The 16699-nt window shown below is 45.1% G+C and overlaps 2 protein-coding genes across 2 annotated transcripts in view; both read left to right on the top strand.

The window, feature by feature from the left end:
- Nucleotides 1-16699, top strand: part of LOC143768245 (uncharacterized) — a 524156-nt gene that overhangs the window by 317080 nt on the left and 190377 nt on the right. The window lies entirely within an intron of this gene.
- LOC143766690 (uncharacterized) overlaps nt 3079-16699 on the top strand; it is a 33484-nt gene continuing 19863 nt past the window's right edge. The window contains exons 1-7 of the mRNA XM_077254548.1: nt 3079-3141; nt 4346-4725; nt 11715-11865; nt 11997-12176; nt 12260-12383; nt 12472-12569; nt 12768-12858. Of these exons, the coding sequence (XP_077110663.1) occupies nt 11788-11865; nt 11997-12176; nt 12260-12383; nt 12472-12569; nt 12768-12858 (571 nt within the window). The 5' untranslated portion in view covers nt 3079-3141; nt 4346-4725; nt 11715-11787. The remainder of the gene's footprint in view (nt 3142-4345; nt 4726-11714; nt 11866-11996; nt 12177-12259; nt 12384-12471; nt 12570-12767; nt 12859-16699) is intronic.

Raw genomic sequence — 16699 nt, 5'->3', positions numbered from 1 at the left:
GTCAGGGCTAAAGACCACAATGTCATCGAGGTACGCTGCGGCATACTTCTTATGCAGAGTCAGGATCCGATCCATCGCCCTCTGGAAGGTTACCATGGCCCACTGAAGACTGAAGGACATTCTGGTGTATTGAAAACCCCCATCAGGCATCGAGAAGGCCATCTTCTCCTTAACACTATGGGACATGGGGATTTACCAATAGCCCTTCGTCAGGCCTAGGGTTGTAATGTACCTGGCGGGACCAAGTCGCTCAATGAGCTCGTCCACATAAGACATCGGGTATGCATCAAATCTTTAGACTTCATTCAGCTTGCTGTAGTCGTTGCAGAACCGCCACTAACCATCAGGCTTTGGCACCAGGAAGACTGGACTCCATCATCTACTTTTCGACTCCTCTATCTCCCCGAGATCTTGCATCCTCTTCACCTCATTTGAAATCACCTCCTGACGTGCTTCCGGAATTCTATAGGGCTTGAGGTTCACCCTGACATGCGGTTCTGTTAACATGTCATGCTCTACCACCTGAGTATGCCTTGACAGCTCCGAGAACAGGACATGGTTCTGCTGCAACAGCTTCTGACACCTGTTATGATCCCTAGTGGCTGAGGATCACAATTAGACCAGCAAGTGATTAGACTACGGACGAGCTCTAGGGAGATGGTAACTGGACTGATCGCAAATCTGAACCTATCCAACACAACTAGAGGTAGCCGGTGAACGTGCCTAAAAAATTCCTAGACGTCTCGAGCCAGCCTGAGGAACTAGCTACCCCTAAAGAGAAAGAAAGACCTCGCTTGCCTCCAGAGAAATAATCCCCAAAGATATAGAAGCCCCCAACAAATATTAACGGTGAAGTAAGAGGAAGGCACATACATAGGGATGAAATCAGATTCAGCAAAAGAGGCCCACTAGTACTAGAAAGCACAAAATAGAGCAGGGGTCAATGCGATCAATAAAAAACCCTTACAAAATATCCATCCTGAGATTTCAAGAACCCACACACCAACTAACGGTGTGTGGGGAGAAACTCAGCCCACTAGAGCAAACAGCAAGCGAGGGAATTATATTTTAGCAAGCTGGAACAGAAAACATGATAAACACTGCTGATCAAAAAATGAGCAAACAAAACTTAGCTTGTCCTGGATGGACTGGGAGCAAGGTAGTCAGAAGGAATCTGAGTAGCACTGATTACATCGACAGCCGGCAACAAGTGGAAGTAAAACAGAGCTATATAGGAACCTCCCAGAGGATAACGAACCAGCTGATAGCCAGAGACCAGCAGGATAACAGACAAAGCCACCAGGGGGAGCCCAAAGCAAAAGTCACACCATACCACCAGTGACCACAAGAGGGAGCCTGAACACAGAGTTCACAACAGACACCGTTGCCTCTGGGCGGGCGCTAGAGTCTCTGCAACAGTGACATTGTCCACTGTGGCTTTGGGACTGGCTCCCAGGCAAGGGGCGTCCAGCGATTCTCGGTCTCGTCAAAGTTTTAGCAAGTTCACATGATAAGACTTGGTGCGGCTTCCTTCGGCCCAGCTGTGTACCTTGTAGTTAACTTCACCCAGTTTTTCCACCACCTCATATGGGCCTTTCCACTTAGCTAGGAACTTGCTCTCCACCATACAGAAAAGCACTATTATTATTATTATTATACATTTTTATAGCACCATTTATTCCATGGCGCTTTACATGTGAAAGCACTAGCATGGGGTTCCCCGGCTGGAACTGCCTCAGTCTCGCTGTTGGTCATAGACCCTTGCCTGTGTCTGGAGAAGATTCTCCTTCATGATAGTCATCACTTTCGCCATTTTCTCCTGCAGCTGCGGAACATAGAATAATATTAGGAAGAAGGAAAAAGACGCAAGACGATAATACACAGATAGGAATAATAAGAGGAAATATTGGAGACCAATACATGTAATATTGAGATGGATCTACTTACCAAACAAAGCTCCGCTCCGTACACCTCGTAAACACACGGCTCCGCTCCGCACACCTCGTACACACACGGCTCCGCTCTGTACACCTCGTACACACACGGCTCCGCTCCGTACACCTCGTACACACACGTCTCCGCTCCGTACGCCTCGTACACACACGGCTCCGCTCCGTACACCTCGTACACACACGGCTCCGCTCCGTACACCTCTTACACACACGGCTCCGCTCCGTACACCTCAAACACACGGCTCCTCTCCGTACACCTTGTACACACGGCTCTGCTTCGTACACCTCATACACACACGGCTCCGCTTCGTACACCTCATACACACACGGCTCCGCTCCGTACACCTCGTACACACACGGCTCCGCTCCGTACACCTCGTACACACACAGCTCCTCTCCGTACACCTCGTACACACACAGGTTCGCTCCGTACACCTTGTACACACACGGCTCCGCTTCGTACACACGGCTCCGCTCCGTACACCTCGTACACACACGGCTCCGCTTCGTACACACGGCTCCGCTCCGTACACCTCATACACACACGGCTCCGCTCCGTACACCTCGTACACACACGGCTCCTCTCCGTACACCCCGTACACACACAGGTTCGCTCCGTACACACGGCTCCGCTCCGTACACCTCATACACACACGGCTCCGCTCCGTACACCTCGTACACACACGGCTCCTCTCCGTACACCTCGTACACACACAGGTTCGCTCCGTACACCTCGTACATACACGGCTCCGCTCCGTACACCTCGTACACACACGGCTCCGCTTCGTACACCTTGTACACACACGGCTCCGCTCCGTACACCTCGTACACACGGCTCCGCTCCGTACACCTCGTACACACACGGCTCCGCTCCGTACACCTCGTACACACACGGCTCCGCTCCGTACACCTCGTACACACGGCTCCGCTCCGTACACCTCGTACACACACGGCTCCGCTCCGTACACCTCGTACACACACGGCTCTGCTACATCCACACTGTAAACCCCTCCTGACCCCACACATAAACTTCCCCTCATCCAGCACCATGACAACCAGCACAGCAGAGTCCTGCATACACTGAGGCCCCTGATCATGTGACCCCTGACTCCTCCCCTCCTGTGACCTCATCACAGGTCCTGTGCGCACAGAGCAGCCATATATGTGGAGTGCGGCTCTGCAGGTGAAGGTATGTGGAGAATCCCCATTACTGGCGCATTAATATTAGAAATATATTGCTTTGTCTTCCTGGTAACTGCTATTTCTTAATAACATTTAGAACTGAGGAAAGGGCAACTTGAGAACGCTTTATTATCTTCTTATATCCTTCTCATGCTTCGTGGCCTCCACCATTGTCAGAGAGCTCGGCAGCTGCTTAGAACCCATGGCTGCACAAGGTTAGAGGAGGCCGGGTTATTACAAAGCTGGGAAATTTGCTTATATATATATATACCTAAAATACAAAGGAAGTGTGTCATCTATAACTTTAGGCCTTTTAGACGTCATTTAATCTTTAATTTACTTAACTGTTCACAATAACAGCAAAAAATATCTTTTACAGTTGGGATAATTATCAGTTTAGCACTTAGCAGCACATCTGCACTTTTATTATTTCCCTTTTTGCACAGTAATATTGCATACACTAGTCCCATATTTTCATTTTTCTTTTTAAAATACTTTTATTAGATTTTTGTATTAAAAACTGGGATTAGAGAAATGAGGGAGGGGAAGGGTTAATAGTGGACAGAGGAAGGGATCAATAAAATTAGGGAACCCTAATAACGGTCTCTAACAAACAAATACTGATTTGCAATTTGAAGAATGTTGTATGTAGATGTCATACTTAAAAGTATACAATTCTGAGGAAAGAGGCACAAAATGGCAATTTTAAACCTTAAATTTGCTGTTCCAGATCTTCCATTTCTTAGAATATTTATAAACACTGCTATTGTTAGCCGCAAATCTCCATTCCAGAGCGCTATGTTGGTGAATTTTATCCAAAATATCTGAGAATTTGGGTGTTTCGGGTTTTTTTCCACCAGAATACCAATGCATTTTTGACAACTAGGAGGATCTGCATGATGACATATCTAACCGAGGGGTCAAATTGCTCCATGTCAAGGGAAAGAAGCGCCCTTTGAGGGGTGATCACAACATTTCAGAAAAGGAGTTAATATGGCGCGATACCTGGAACCAGAGATTTTTTATTATCGGACAACCCCAAAATATGTGAAAGAGATTACCCTGTTGTCCGCAGTCTCTCCAACATAAGGGAGAGTGTTCCTGGTTTATATGTGACAATCTGATGGGCGTTAGATACCATCTTGTCATTGTTTTAAAGTAGGACTCATGGAACTCCATTGATATGTTTGACTGGTATGTGTTTTTTATAGCGCTGTCCCATTGTTCAGTTCGCAAGTCTGTACCAAGGTTGGACTTCCACTGGCGTCCGTGGATAGGAGCGGGGGAAGAGTGGCCGGTGGGAAAGCCTGGCGTGTGATGTCACAGGAACTACGGAGCGGTGCTGAGACCATGAGGGTATCCGATGCGTTTCGAAGGAGTGACGTCCTTCTTCATCAGGGTTACCGCTAGTATCCAGTGACGCCACTGGCCGGGGCTCTCCCTGGCTCTACGCAGCTTCTTTGCATTCCTGCTGTGCCGCGGCTGCCACTAGTCCGCCTTCCTGCCATCTGAACACCAGGACCGCCACCACAGATCTTTTCAGGCAGCAACATATAAAGCAGCACCACATCCACAACGCCTTTGGATCCTGGTGAGTCCCCAGCTGGCCCTACCAGTGTATGTGTTTTACACAATTTACATGTGTGCATATATACGCCACACACCCATACCCTGTAGTGTGCAGAGCACCTTAGTCGGGTCACATTTAGGTTAATAGCCTGTGGGTTGACAATACCTGCGCGAGGCACAGGATCCACTAGGCGCACTTAGTGGAAGCCTGAATGCATGACTATTTTCATATAGTCACCCTCCCCTAAACTGCCAGGGTTTTTGTTGCAGCCGCACCTGTTCTGTCCCCGCAGTGTACATCTATGTTCTGGGGTCCAAAAGAGTTAATTTAAAAACAAATGTTTATCATGTTAAAAATAATAGAATGTGTCTTCTGCTTTTTTATGTTTTTTTTTCTTCTTCCAAGAATTGTTGGTGTCTATTTTCTTTTTTAAACATTTTAATATTTGCTTTTTTCTGGTGTTTTTCTTGTAATGTAGGAAAGACTAGGGCCAGAAATAAACCCCATAAAACACTGTATATGGAGACTTTGGTGTCAAGTACCATAATTTTTGGACAATAAGACGCACTTTTTCCCTCCAAAATTTTAGAGAAAAGGGTGCGTCTTATAGCCCAGATGTACCTTATAGTGGCTATGGGCAAGGGGGAAGTGGCAGAGATGGAGGAGCAGGTTACAGGAGGCAGGAGCCAGCAACTGTTGCTAACACGTTTGCCCACTGCTAAAGAACATGAATATTCACTGCTCCCCACGCCTATAGTCCCTCTCAATGGGCCTGTGGAGCAGTGAATATTCATTCTCTTTAATAGCGGGCACACATGATCGCCCAACCACTATTAAAGAAAATGAATTTTCTGGAAGCTAACCTCAGCGTGTGGAAGCTACTTACACGTTGTGCGCTGCATTCACTCTGAAATCAGCTGATGGAATCAAACATGGCGCTGAGCAGAGGGAAGGTGAGTAAAATTGTTTATTTTTTATGTGAGCAGCGTGGTAGGGCCATGTTTACCAGGATTGGGTGGCATCTATACCATGATAATGATGAGAGCCATGTTTACCAAAATGAGGATATTGGCCATGTATATGAGGTTAGGGATGGTGGCCATGTATATCAGGTTGGGGATAGGGGCCATGTATACTATGATAGAGATGGGGGCCATGTATACTAGGATGGGGATGGTGGCCATGTAAACCAGGATAAGGTGCCATGTATACCAGGATAGGGGCCAGCCATATATACCAGGATGGTTAACCATGTAAACCAGGATGGGGGTGGGGGCCATATACACCAGAATAAGGGGCCATGTATACTCAATGGGGGGGCACGTATACCTGGATTGGTGGCCATATATAACTGAATGAGGACATACATACCATGATAGATGTTATATATACCTGAATGGAGCCACTTATATCAGGATTAGAACATATACAGCTCTGGCAAAAAATAAGAGACCACTGCACAGTTTTCTAAAAATCACCATCTCTACATGGCCGACATCCATTCCATTCCAGGGTCAGTTCAATTCCAACCAAAGTACACCTCATTCTCCTTAATGTGCTTCTGATTTGGTGATCACCTGAACCAAATCTTATTTAAAGAGGGAAAGTATAAAAAACACAATCCTCTTGCAAAAGTCTTGAAAGAAGAAAAGATGGGCTCAATTCTGGCTTTACTAGTAGACGGACTGTAGTCCATTACAACAAGGTCAAGCAGCCGACACTGGGGACAACAAAGCTACAGACCGGCAGAGGGTGAAAGCGACTCTCCACTGACCGGGATGACCGTCCTCTTATTCGAATGTCACTCAACAACCCCAGGATGACATCAAGTGACCTACAAAAGGAATGGCAAATGGCAGCTGGGGTGAAGTGTACGGCAAGAACAGTTCATAACAGACTCCTAGAGGCAGGCCTCAAGTCATGTAAAGCTAGAAAAAAGCCTTTCATCAATCAGAAGCAAAGGAGAGCCAGGCTGAAGTTTGCCAAAGACCCTAAGGATTGGACCATAGAGGACTGGAGTAAGGTAATCTTCTCTGATGCGTCTCATTTTTAGCTTTGCCCAACACCTGGTCATCTAACGGATAGACGGAGACCTGGAGAGGCGTACAAGCCACAGCGTCTTGCACCCACTGTGACATTTGGTGGAGGATCGGTGATGATCTGGGGATGCTTCAGCAAGGCTGGAATTGGGCAGGTTAATCTTTGCGAAGGAAGTATGAATCAAGCCGCATACAAGGTTATCCTTGAAAACCACTTGCTTCCTTCTGCTCAGGCAATGCTCCCTTACTCTGGGAGCTGTTTTTTTCAGCAGGACAATGCCCCATGCCATACAGCTAGGTCAATCAATGTGCGGATGAAGGAGCACCACATCAAGACTCTGTCATGGCCAGCCTAATCTCCAGACCTGAGCCCCATTGAAAACCTCTGGAATGTAATCAAGAGGAAGATGGATAGTCACAAGCCATCAAACAAAGAAGAACTGCTTAAATTTTTGTTCCAGAAGTGGTATAAGGTCACCCAAAAGCAGTGGGAAACACTGGTGGAAAGCATACCAAGACGCATGAAAACTGTGATTAAAAATAATGGTTATTCCACCAAATATTCATTTCTGAACTCTTCCTGAGTTAAAATATTAGTATTGTTGTATCTACATGAATAAGAACTTGTTTTCTTTGCATTATTTGAGGTCTGAAAGCACTGTTTCTTTTTTCTTATTTTTTCAATTTCTCATTTGCTGAAAATAAGTACAACATTTTTAGCTTTAAATTTCGGAGACATGTTGTCACTACTTTATAAAATGAAACAGTGTACATTTTACTCAAATAAACATACCTATAAAGAGAAAAATCAGAGAAACTGAAAAATTTTGCAGTGGTCTCTTAATTTTTGCCAGAGCTGTAGATATAAAATTTAAAACCTAGGTGCGTCTTATGGTCCAGTGTGTCTTATAATCCAAAAAATATGGTAATTTCTGACCATGGTGTTTTTGAAAACAAAAAAGCTTTTATAAAAGCCTCAAACTTATGAGTGTGAATCAGACATGAGATCTGACGTGATAGAAGATTACAGTGCAGGGAAGACTGGAAACATTCATATAGACGGCCGGTGGGGATGGAGTCAGTGACCGACTCTGGACAGATCTGTTCCTAGAGCCGTAGTAGAAGATGAAGATGTCGTCCTCATAATGAAGTCGTTATTTCTCCTGTCACGTGTAATGAATATCTCCTGCAGTATTGCTAATGCCGATTCCAGGGTCGGTAAATGAGACGAGAATTAGCGTTATGGAAGATGAGTCTATGAGGAACGTATTCAGCTGCCGACTCCGAGGAACATACAGATATATAATCACTGCACACGTACTATGGAAGATGCTTGATGCAGGTGAACAAGTTTATTGAAACAATTGTTGCAGTAAGGTAAAGCGGAGAAGCGATAGGCGTAAATGACGTTTCGGCCAACTCGTGGCCTTGATCACATTATCGCTGAAACAAATGACACAAAAAAGAACAATGAATAACTATATACAGAACAGAAGCATATTTACATATATACAATTCTAGAAAACATGTCAAAAACCATAGTCAGAATAAAACATACGATGCCAATGCTCGTACACCTAACATGTATGATATAAGGACGAAAAATAGAACAACTAGGAGGACTGGAGGTAGATATTGGAGCTAAAGGATAAGACGATAAAAATAATGTAACATATCCTAGTGAGAAGTTCCTTGTTTACTGCTGCACTACAGTGTTACTAAGGGTATCAGCCAGAGATAAAGGAATAAGATAGTCCTATAAAGAATGATGGAACATAATGAGTAGTGATTCGGAGTAAGTGGCCATGGTATAGTAATATGAATCAAAACAAGGAAGCTATAAGGTACTTGCCGACCTATACTTTTGCTGCTACTCGTAAACGTATGATGAACCTATTGTCGTCGTATAGTGGAGCATACATGCACATTTTGCTGTAAGAACAGACAAGGGTGAGATATCTGTTAGGTCCGTAGTAGATGGGTGGTGGGTAAAGTGGACCAAGGTATACTTGCCAGTTGAATGCTTTTGTTGCAAAAAGTGTACCAGGCCGGTCGTCGTAATATGAGGCACACGTATAGGTATGGCTATGGGGATATACAAATATATAGTGAAATGAATCTATAGGTTAAGTCCATATTAAGTCAGAACAAAGAACCATACTATACTTGCCAATTTGATTCTAATGCTGTACAATCTATAGTACACCGGATGCCCCCAACATGTGGATAGTGCACGTAAATATAGCTGTGGGAACAGACATATACAGGGTAAGTAGGTTGTCAGATAGGCCTATAATAGGTAATTGTATGTTTTGTACGCTACCTGTCAGTATGCAGACCCAGTCCTGGCCCAACTATACGGGTCCCGTGTTCTAGATTCAATAGGAGCTGTGGTGCACGGAGGTTTAGCTGTAGAAGAAAATGATATAAGGGTGGAGTGTAATAGGTGTCCCAAGTAACTTATCTGGTAGATGAAGTCTCACATCCGCAGTCGGCTGGTAGCGTTCGTGGTTGGGGGGGCGGTGTTGGTGGCCAAGTGATAGATGCAGACACAAACAGTGTCTTTGCTGAGGAACGGCTGCCATGTTTATTCTGGCAGCACTGTATAAAGCCCCGGCCGGTCAGGTGACCGGATGTGATCCGGGACGCCCGCGCCTGCGCCGTCAGTAGGGAGCCCGGCAGAGCCGACGCATGTGCTGTGCACAGACCTGTGCGCGCCTGCTCACAGTGCAGGGGGGGATGCCAGCGTCTGTGGTAAAGCAGGGGCCGCAAGATGGCACTCGCGCATGCGCAATGCATGTCGTGGGTTGGAACATCGCTAGAGCTGAATGGATGTACGACGCAACAGCGTTGTGAAATAGTGACGTGGGTGTGCGCTCAGAGTACCTATACTGCACTAAAGCAGACAAGAAAGGGGACGCATCAGCGTTACTAAAGGGAGGTGCTAAAAGGCCAAATGTGCCATGCTATTGTATAAGGTGCTGATTCTTAGAAAACTCTGCAGATACATAATGCATACCCCATTTTTATCTCAAAGAAATTTTCATTTCATTTCAGTTTCCCTCATTGATTTTCTCTTATTTTCCCTTATAGCCTTTACTTTTATTTCATTTTACTCCATTATTTTCCATTATTTCTTATTTTCTTTATTTTCAGTTTGGACTCCTACCATTTATGTATAAATTTATATATATGCATTATGTATCTGCAGAGTTTTCTAAGAATCAGCACCTTATATTCCAGGGCTCGTCTGGAACGGAGACTATTGCGGTGGAGAACGTTACTTATGGTATTGACTGAAACCAATGTCCCCACTGCCATGAGATCTTCCCGGAGCTCCTTCCTTGTTGTCCTTGGGTTAGCCTTGAATCTTCGGACAAGCCTGGCCTCGGCACGGGAGGAAACTTTCAAAGGCTGTCCAGGCCGTGGAAGGCTAACAGTAGTTCCATAAGCCTTCCACTTCCGGATGATGCTCCCAACAGTGGAGACAGGTAGGCACAACTCCTTGGAAAGGGTTTTGTACCCCTTGCCAGCCTTGTGACCCTCCACGATCTTGTCTCTGATGGCCTTGGAATGCTCCTTTGTCTTTCCCATGTTGACCATGTATGAGTGCTGTTCACAAGTTTGGGGAGGGTCTTAAATAGTCAGAAAAGGCTGGAAAAAGAGATAATTAATCCAAACATGTGAAGCTCATTGTTCTTTGTGCCTGAACTACTTCTTAATACTTTAGGGGAACCAAACAGAATTCTGGTGGGTTGAGGGGTTGAATAATAAATGACCCTCTGAAAAAACTTTTCACAATTTAAAAAAAAAAAAATAAACAAAGAAATAAAATTCTTTTTTGCTGCAGTGCATTTCACACTTCCAGGCTGATCTACAGTCCAAATGTCACAATGCCAAGTTAATTCCAAATGTGTAAACCTGCTAAATCTGCAGGGGGTTGAATACTACTTGTAGGCACTGTAGTTATTCATTGTTCTTTATTGTGTCATTTGTTTGGAGGGTGGTCACAGGGGGTGTTCGGTGGTCCGCCAGTGGTATGACTCCTATCACAGACTGATGCGGTAGGTTCTGTGGTTCTCGTGGTGCGGTGGCTCCTCCAACATTTTCTGAAAGCCCGAAGCACCCGCACATCCCTTGCTGTGAAGCAGTGGCCTCTGGGATATCCCATCCCAGGCTGATGCGGCAGGTTCGTCAGTGCTCAGGGTTGCGGGGGCTACGCTGTCATTTTTTGAAAGCCCTCGAGCCCCACACACCCCCACTGCTGCGATGCGGTGGTCTCCGGTAAAATGGCCTCTGGGAAAATGCCGCTGCAAATTGAGATCTCGGTTCCAAGATCTCATCTCCCGATATTTCAATGTGTGCATGTGCCAATCCGGTGGCCATTTTCCCAGAGGCCATTTTACCAGAGGCTACCGCATGGCAGCAGTGTGGATGTGCAGTGCTCCGGGCTTTCCAAAAATGTTGGCGGGCCCCACACCACTGCACACCGCCGAATACTGCCGCACCAGCCGAGGAAGGAAGTGTGATCTCCCTGCAGTGTCGGACCACTGTAGAATCACCCGACTCCTACTGCCATCACACTAATTGTAAGTATAGTCCGACTAGAAGACGCACCCCCATTTTCCACCAAAAATTTTTGGGGGAAAAAGTGCATCTTGTAGTCCGAAAAATACGGTAATTGCTGCTTGGGTCCCCGCCAGACTCTGTATTTTCTGGTCTGTCCCAATAAACTTGTGATTCCTACAGCAAATGAATTGCCGAAGCAGTGAGTAACATAGCCAGTGATTGGTTGCATGGAGGAGATTTCTTACTCAGTAATTCAGCTTATGTTCCAGTCCATACAAGACTAGAGAATACAACATCTACACGTTCTGTCTTCTGAAATGTTTCCCTTGTTATCTCCAGTAATTTTTATTATTACACATAATTCTTTGTAATGATTCATCCTCTCATCGTCTTCCTATTCAGGTCCCTACAATATCCGATCTTTTCAGTAGACATCTTCTATATTAAGAGGATTTTTCTTATCTACCCATCAAGAATGGATATGAAGAGGGACAAGATGGCGGAGAGTATATTACACCTCACCCTAGAGATCCTCTTCCGTCTTACTGGAGAGGTGAGAGATTTTGATAACGTCACATTACATAATTCTTATTTATGGCAATAAAACTGTTGGACAGAACTCAAGAGGTGAGGAATCTGGAAATGTCTGTAGTGAGATTTATTAATGTGTCTCTCCATAACCAGGATTACACAGTAGTGAAGAAGACCTCTAGTGATCGCTGTCAGACCCCTGTGTCTGAGGGATGGGAAAGACCCCTGAGTCCAATCACAAAGCCTCCACCTCACCCACTGATCCATGAGGACATCAATGAACAAAAGATCCTAGAACTCACCTACAAGATGATTGAGCTGCTGACTGGAGAGGTGACACTGCTGGGAATGCTGGGACATTATACAGTAACACTATGAAGGGATCGGGGGGATGACGGTATCATTGTATATGTCAGGTTCCTATAAGGTGCCAGGATGTCGCTGTCTATTTCTCCATGGAGGAGTGGGAGTATTTAGAATTACACAACAATCTGTATGAGGACGTCATGATGGAGGTTCCCCAGCCCCTCACATCACCAGGTAATAGGATTAAATACACACGGCCTATAATTATCTGTATTATCTGTATGTAAGGAATGAATTCAGTCCCTGTATGTGTTTCCTCCAGATCTATCCAGTAAGATGACAACACCAGAGAGATGTCCCCGTCCTCTTCTTCCACAGGACTGTACACAAGAAGATCCCAATGTCTCTCAGAATCATCAGGTAGATGGAGAGAAGGTGTCATGAGATCTCCCCTATGATGTGTAGATGGTGGTGAAGGTCTTGTGCTCAGTCTTGTTTTATCCACCAGTATTACATGTTTCATACTTGTGTAATGAGAACGGTGGAGATGGCAGGATTAGAGCTGATCATAGATGTGACTTCTCCATCTGTCTGTGACTTTTACAGTATTTATTTCAGGGTGAAGATCTGACCCATATTAATACTACAGAGACATATATGAGGGGTGATGAGCGGTGTAAAGAGGAGACTCCTACATATGAATACCCAGGTGAGTAGTGACCACTAACTACAGAGAAGTCACAGATTCTTCTCAGTCACCGGCTGTGGCTGCTTTATCAATGGTGTAGTTCGGGCGTGGCACAGTCATGTGATCCCCATTTTGCCGGTAGAGCATAACATTCTCCTCCATCCGAAAATGTTTAAATGGCTTTGTGAAATTGTGAAAACCCTTTTGTATAGCGCTTACAACCTGCAAGTGTAAGGCGGCCAGGGTGGTAGTCGTGGCAACGAGGTGTAGTGTTTCCACACCCTGGCTCCCCGCAGATGAAATACAAAGTCCTTTCTGGTGTGTGTGTGCGTGTGATGTGTGCAGCAGAGTACTCATTTCAGTTCCCTCGGTTTCTTTCACTCCAGCTTCAGGATTCCAGGTTCCATAAAACACTGCAGCGTCACAGTCCTTTTCAAACAATTCAACTTTACTGATAACATGGGCACCCATCACTTTTGCAGCATATTTCACACAAAGCATCATATCTTGCACTTTCCCTTCCTACTGGGCAGACTCCATTTCCTCTATAACCTCTCCTTCTCTCCCGGCAATCCATGCCATTTCTGTGGAGAATCCGTGTACCTTCCGTACTTCCTGCATCACCAACTCCCTGTCAGCCCCTTGTCCGATTCCATCTTGCAAAGGTGCCAGGAGTTCATCTTACTGACTTCCGCCCCAGTTGTAGACCCCAGAACCGCCCTGATGTGATCCTATTGAGCTGATGCCCGACTGTACTATACTGCAGCCTGGGGCCCCTTATTGCCATCTGCAGCTTTATCCCCATGACCTGTAGCTGTCTCATACACTGCATGCACCCTGCCCTTGGCAAGGCTGCCCGTGTCTGTCTCTAATCAGGAATTATCCTGATTATACTTCCCTGCTCCTTGCTGTACCTCCCCTTTAGTTAACCCCTGTGCTGCCTACCTCCTGCTCTATTCTTTGATATCATCTATCACTACTGTGCCCCCCTCTATTCTAGCCCCACAACAGTTCTAGCCTATCCTATATCCTATTCTAGCCCCAATCCTATAAACATTACCCAACCCTTTGAGTAAATATATATATATATATATATATATATCTATCCATATGTGAGAAAAATAAGGGCACTCACCAGTCTTCACTAGATTCAATCCTTTATTGGTAACATATCCAGATAAAATTCATGGCCGGAAACGACAGAGCCGAAGCTCGTGTGAGCAGGGGAGACTTGGGACGACGGCCGTTTCGCGCTGTGCCTGCGGGTATATATATACTGTATGTATATAAACATTACATCACATCACACAGTGAGGTGCCACATGTGAACGTGCGGACAGAGTCCAGGAGCGAGAAGGCACACGAGGGTCCCCGCCACCTTCTTACACAGGATCCACCTACCCCCAGGGATTAGAACAAGCTGACCGTTACCTGCCCAGGTCTGTAGACTTCAAAGCCAAATAACAACGTACGTAGAATGTGCTGACAAGATATTATGATGGGCCTGTAAGAGAAAGCGGAGGGTAATGATGCTGTTGGCTTCCTAGATCCTTGATATCTCATATGGTCCCAACAAGACCAGGTCCAGTGTTTCTGGCCAAACTTCGCTTTTATGATCTACAGCATTAAATGTGCAGTGAGGGCCGAGTGTGAATTTCTGTACGATAACAACAGAGTTTCCCTTTCTCCTGACTTTTCAGTTTGTATTAAAAACTAACTAATATCAAGGAGGATTGTGATAAACTACGTATAAAGCATTACCCCTGTGCCATGATATATCTCTAAGCTGTGCGTGGCTGATGGCTGTAATATACATTTATTCACGCCTGCAGGAGATGTGTTGGCTCGAGTCCTGGTTTCATAGATTCACCCCACGTCATAAATTCCATTATGTTTTCCATCCTAAGGAATTCAGATTACTGCACAATCTCTCCTGAAATGGGGGCACTAATACTTTCTCTACACTTCTGGTCAGGACTCAGTATCTCCAATGGACCACCATAAATGAGTGCAACTCCAGTTTAGTGTTGGAGTTCTCCCCTCGTACATACTTTTTTGGGGGAGATGTAACATATTTTTTGTTCTATGTTGTTTTTTTTTTTACATGTTCATTCTGGTCGATAGTTTGATTGTGGTAGGATCAGCCTGCCTCAGGTGAGTTTGTAAGTTTGGAACTCTCTGTTTTTTGTTTTTTTTTTAAAGTCTCCATTACCTCTTCCCAATGTGCGAGATCTAAATTTGAAGATGCCCCAGCTCTGCAGTATTATAAATAGTTCTCTTTAACCCCTTCACCCCCGGAGCTTTTTCCGTTTTCGTTTTTCGCTCCCCTCCTTCCCAGAGCCATAACTTTTTTATTTTTCCGTCAATTTGGCCATGTGAGGGCTTATTTTTTGCGGGACGAGTTGTACTTTTGAACGACATCATTGGTTTTAGCATGTCGTGTACTAGAAAACGGGAAAAAAATTCCAAGTGCAGTGAAATTGCAAAAAAAGTGCAATCCCACACTTGTTTTTTGCTTGCCTATTTTGCTAGGTTCACTAAATGCTAAAACTGACCTGCCATTATGATTCTCCAGGTCACTACGAGTTCATAGACACCTAACATGACTAGGTTATTTTTCACCTAAGTGGTGAAAAAAAATTCCAAACTTTGCAAAAAACAAAACAAAACAAAATTGCGCCATTTTCCGATACTCGTAGCGTCTCCATTTTTCGTGATCTGGGGTCAGGTGAGGGCTTATTTTTTGCGTGCCGAGCTGGCATTTTTAATGATAGCATTTTGGTGTAGATACGTTCTTTTGATCGCCCGTTATTGCATTTTAATGCAATGTCGTGGCGACCAAAAAAACGTAAATCTGGCGTTTCAAATTTTTTTCTCATTACGCCATTTAGCGATCAGGTTAATGCTTTTTTTTATTGATAGATCGGGCGATTCTGAACGCGGCGATACCAAGTATGTGTAGGTTGGGGGTGTTTTTTTATTGATTTATTTTGATTGGGGCGAAAGGGGGGTGATTTAAACTTTTATATTTTTTTTATTTTTTTCACATTTTTAAAAACTTTTTTTTTTTACTTTTGCCATGCTTCTATAGCCTCCATGGGAGGCTAGAAGTAGGCACAGCACGATCGGCTCTGCTACATAACAGCGATCATCAGATCGCTGTTATGTAGCTAAAATGCAGGTGTGCTGTGAGCGCCGACCACAGGGGGGCGCTCACAGCCACCGGCAATCAGTAACCATAGAGGTCTCAAGGACCTCTATGGTTACAATGGAGGAGCATCGCCGACCCCCGATCATGTGACGGGGGTCGGCGATGCGCTCATATCCGGCCGCACGGCCGGATGCGGTAGTTAAATGCCGCTGTCTGCGTTTGACAGCGGCATTTAACTAGTTAATAGCGGCGGGTGATCGCGATTTCACCCGCCGCTATTGCGCGCACATGTCAGCTGTAAAAAACAGCTGACATGTCGCGACTTTGATGTGCGCTCACCGCCGGAGCGCACATCAAAGCGGGGGTCCCGACATGTGACGTACTATTCCGTCACATGTCGGGAAGGGGTTAAATGTCTAATATTTTTTCTTGAAACTCATCTGATAAAAAATATTGGCCCTTACAATAGTTTAGATTGCCAAGAGCCACCAAGCCCCATACTCTAATTACTCCAGAGAGTTGATACCACCGAGCCCCATACTCTAATTACTCCAGAGAGTTGATACCACTACTCATATTTTACTGATGAAGACTGTTGAGTTTGAACATTTTGATAGATGTGTTATTGTCCATAGTCAGTTTGTGACTACAGTAGTTACTGCCCAAAATACTCCAATTTTTCACATCTGACATGTTGCTTTTTGTGGTGAT

The sequence above is a fragment of the Ranitomeya variabilis genome, chromosome 4, assembly GCF_051348905.1.
Source record: "Ranitomeya variabilis isolate aRanVar5 chromosome 4, aRanVar5.hap1, whole genome shotgun sequence".
Lineage (NCBI taxonomy): Eukaryota > Metazoa > Chordata > Amphibia > Anura > Dendrobatidae > Ranitomeya > Ranitomeya variabilis.
Note: the sequence above shows the minus strand (reverse complement) of the source record. Positions and strands in the feature narration are given on the sequence as shown.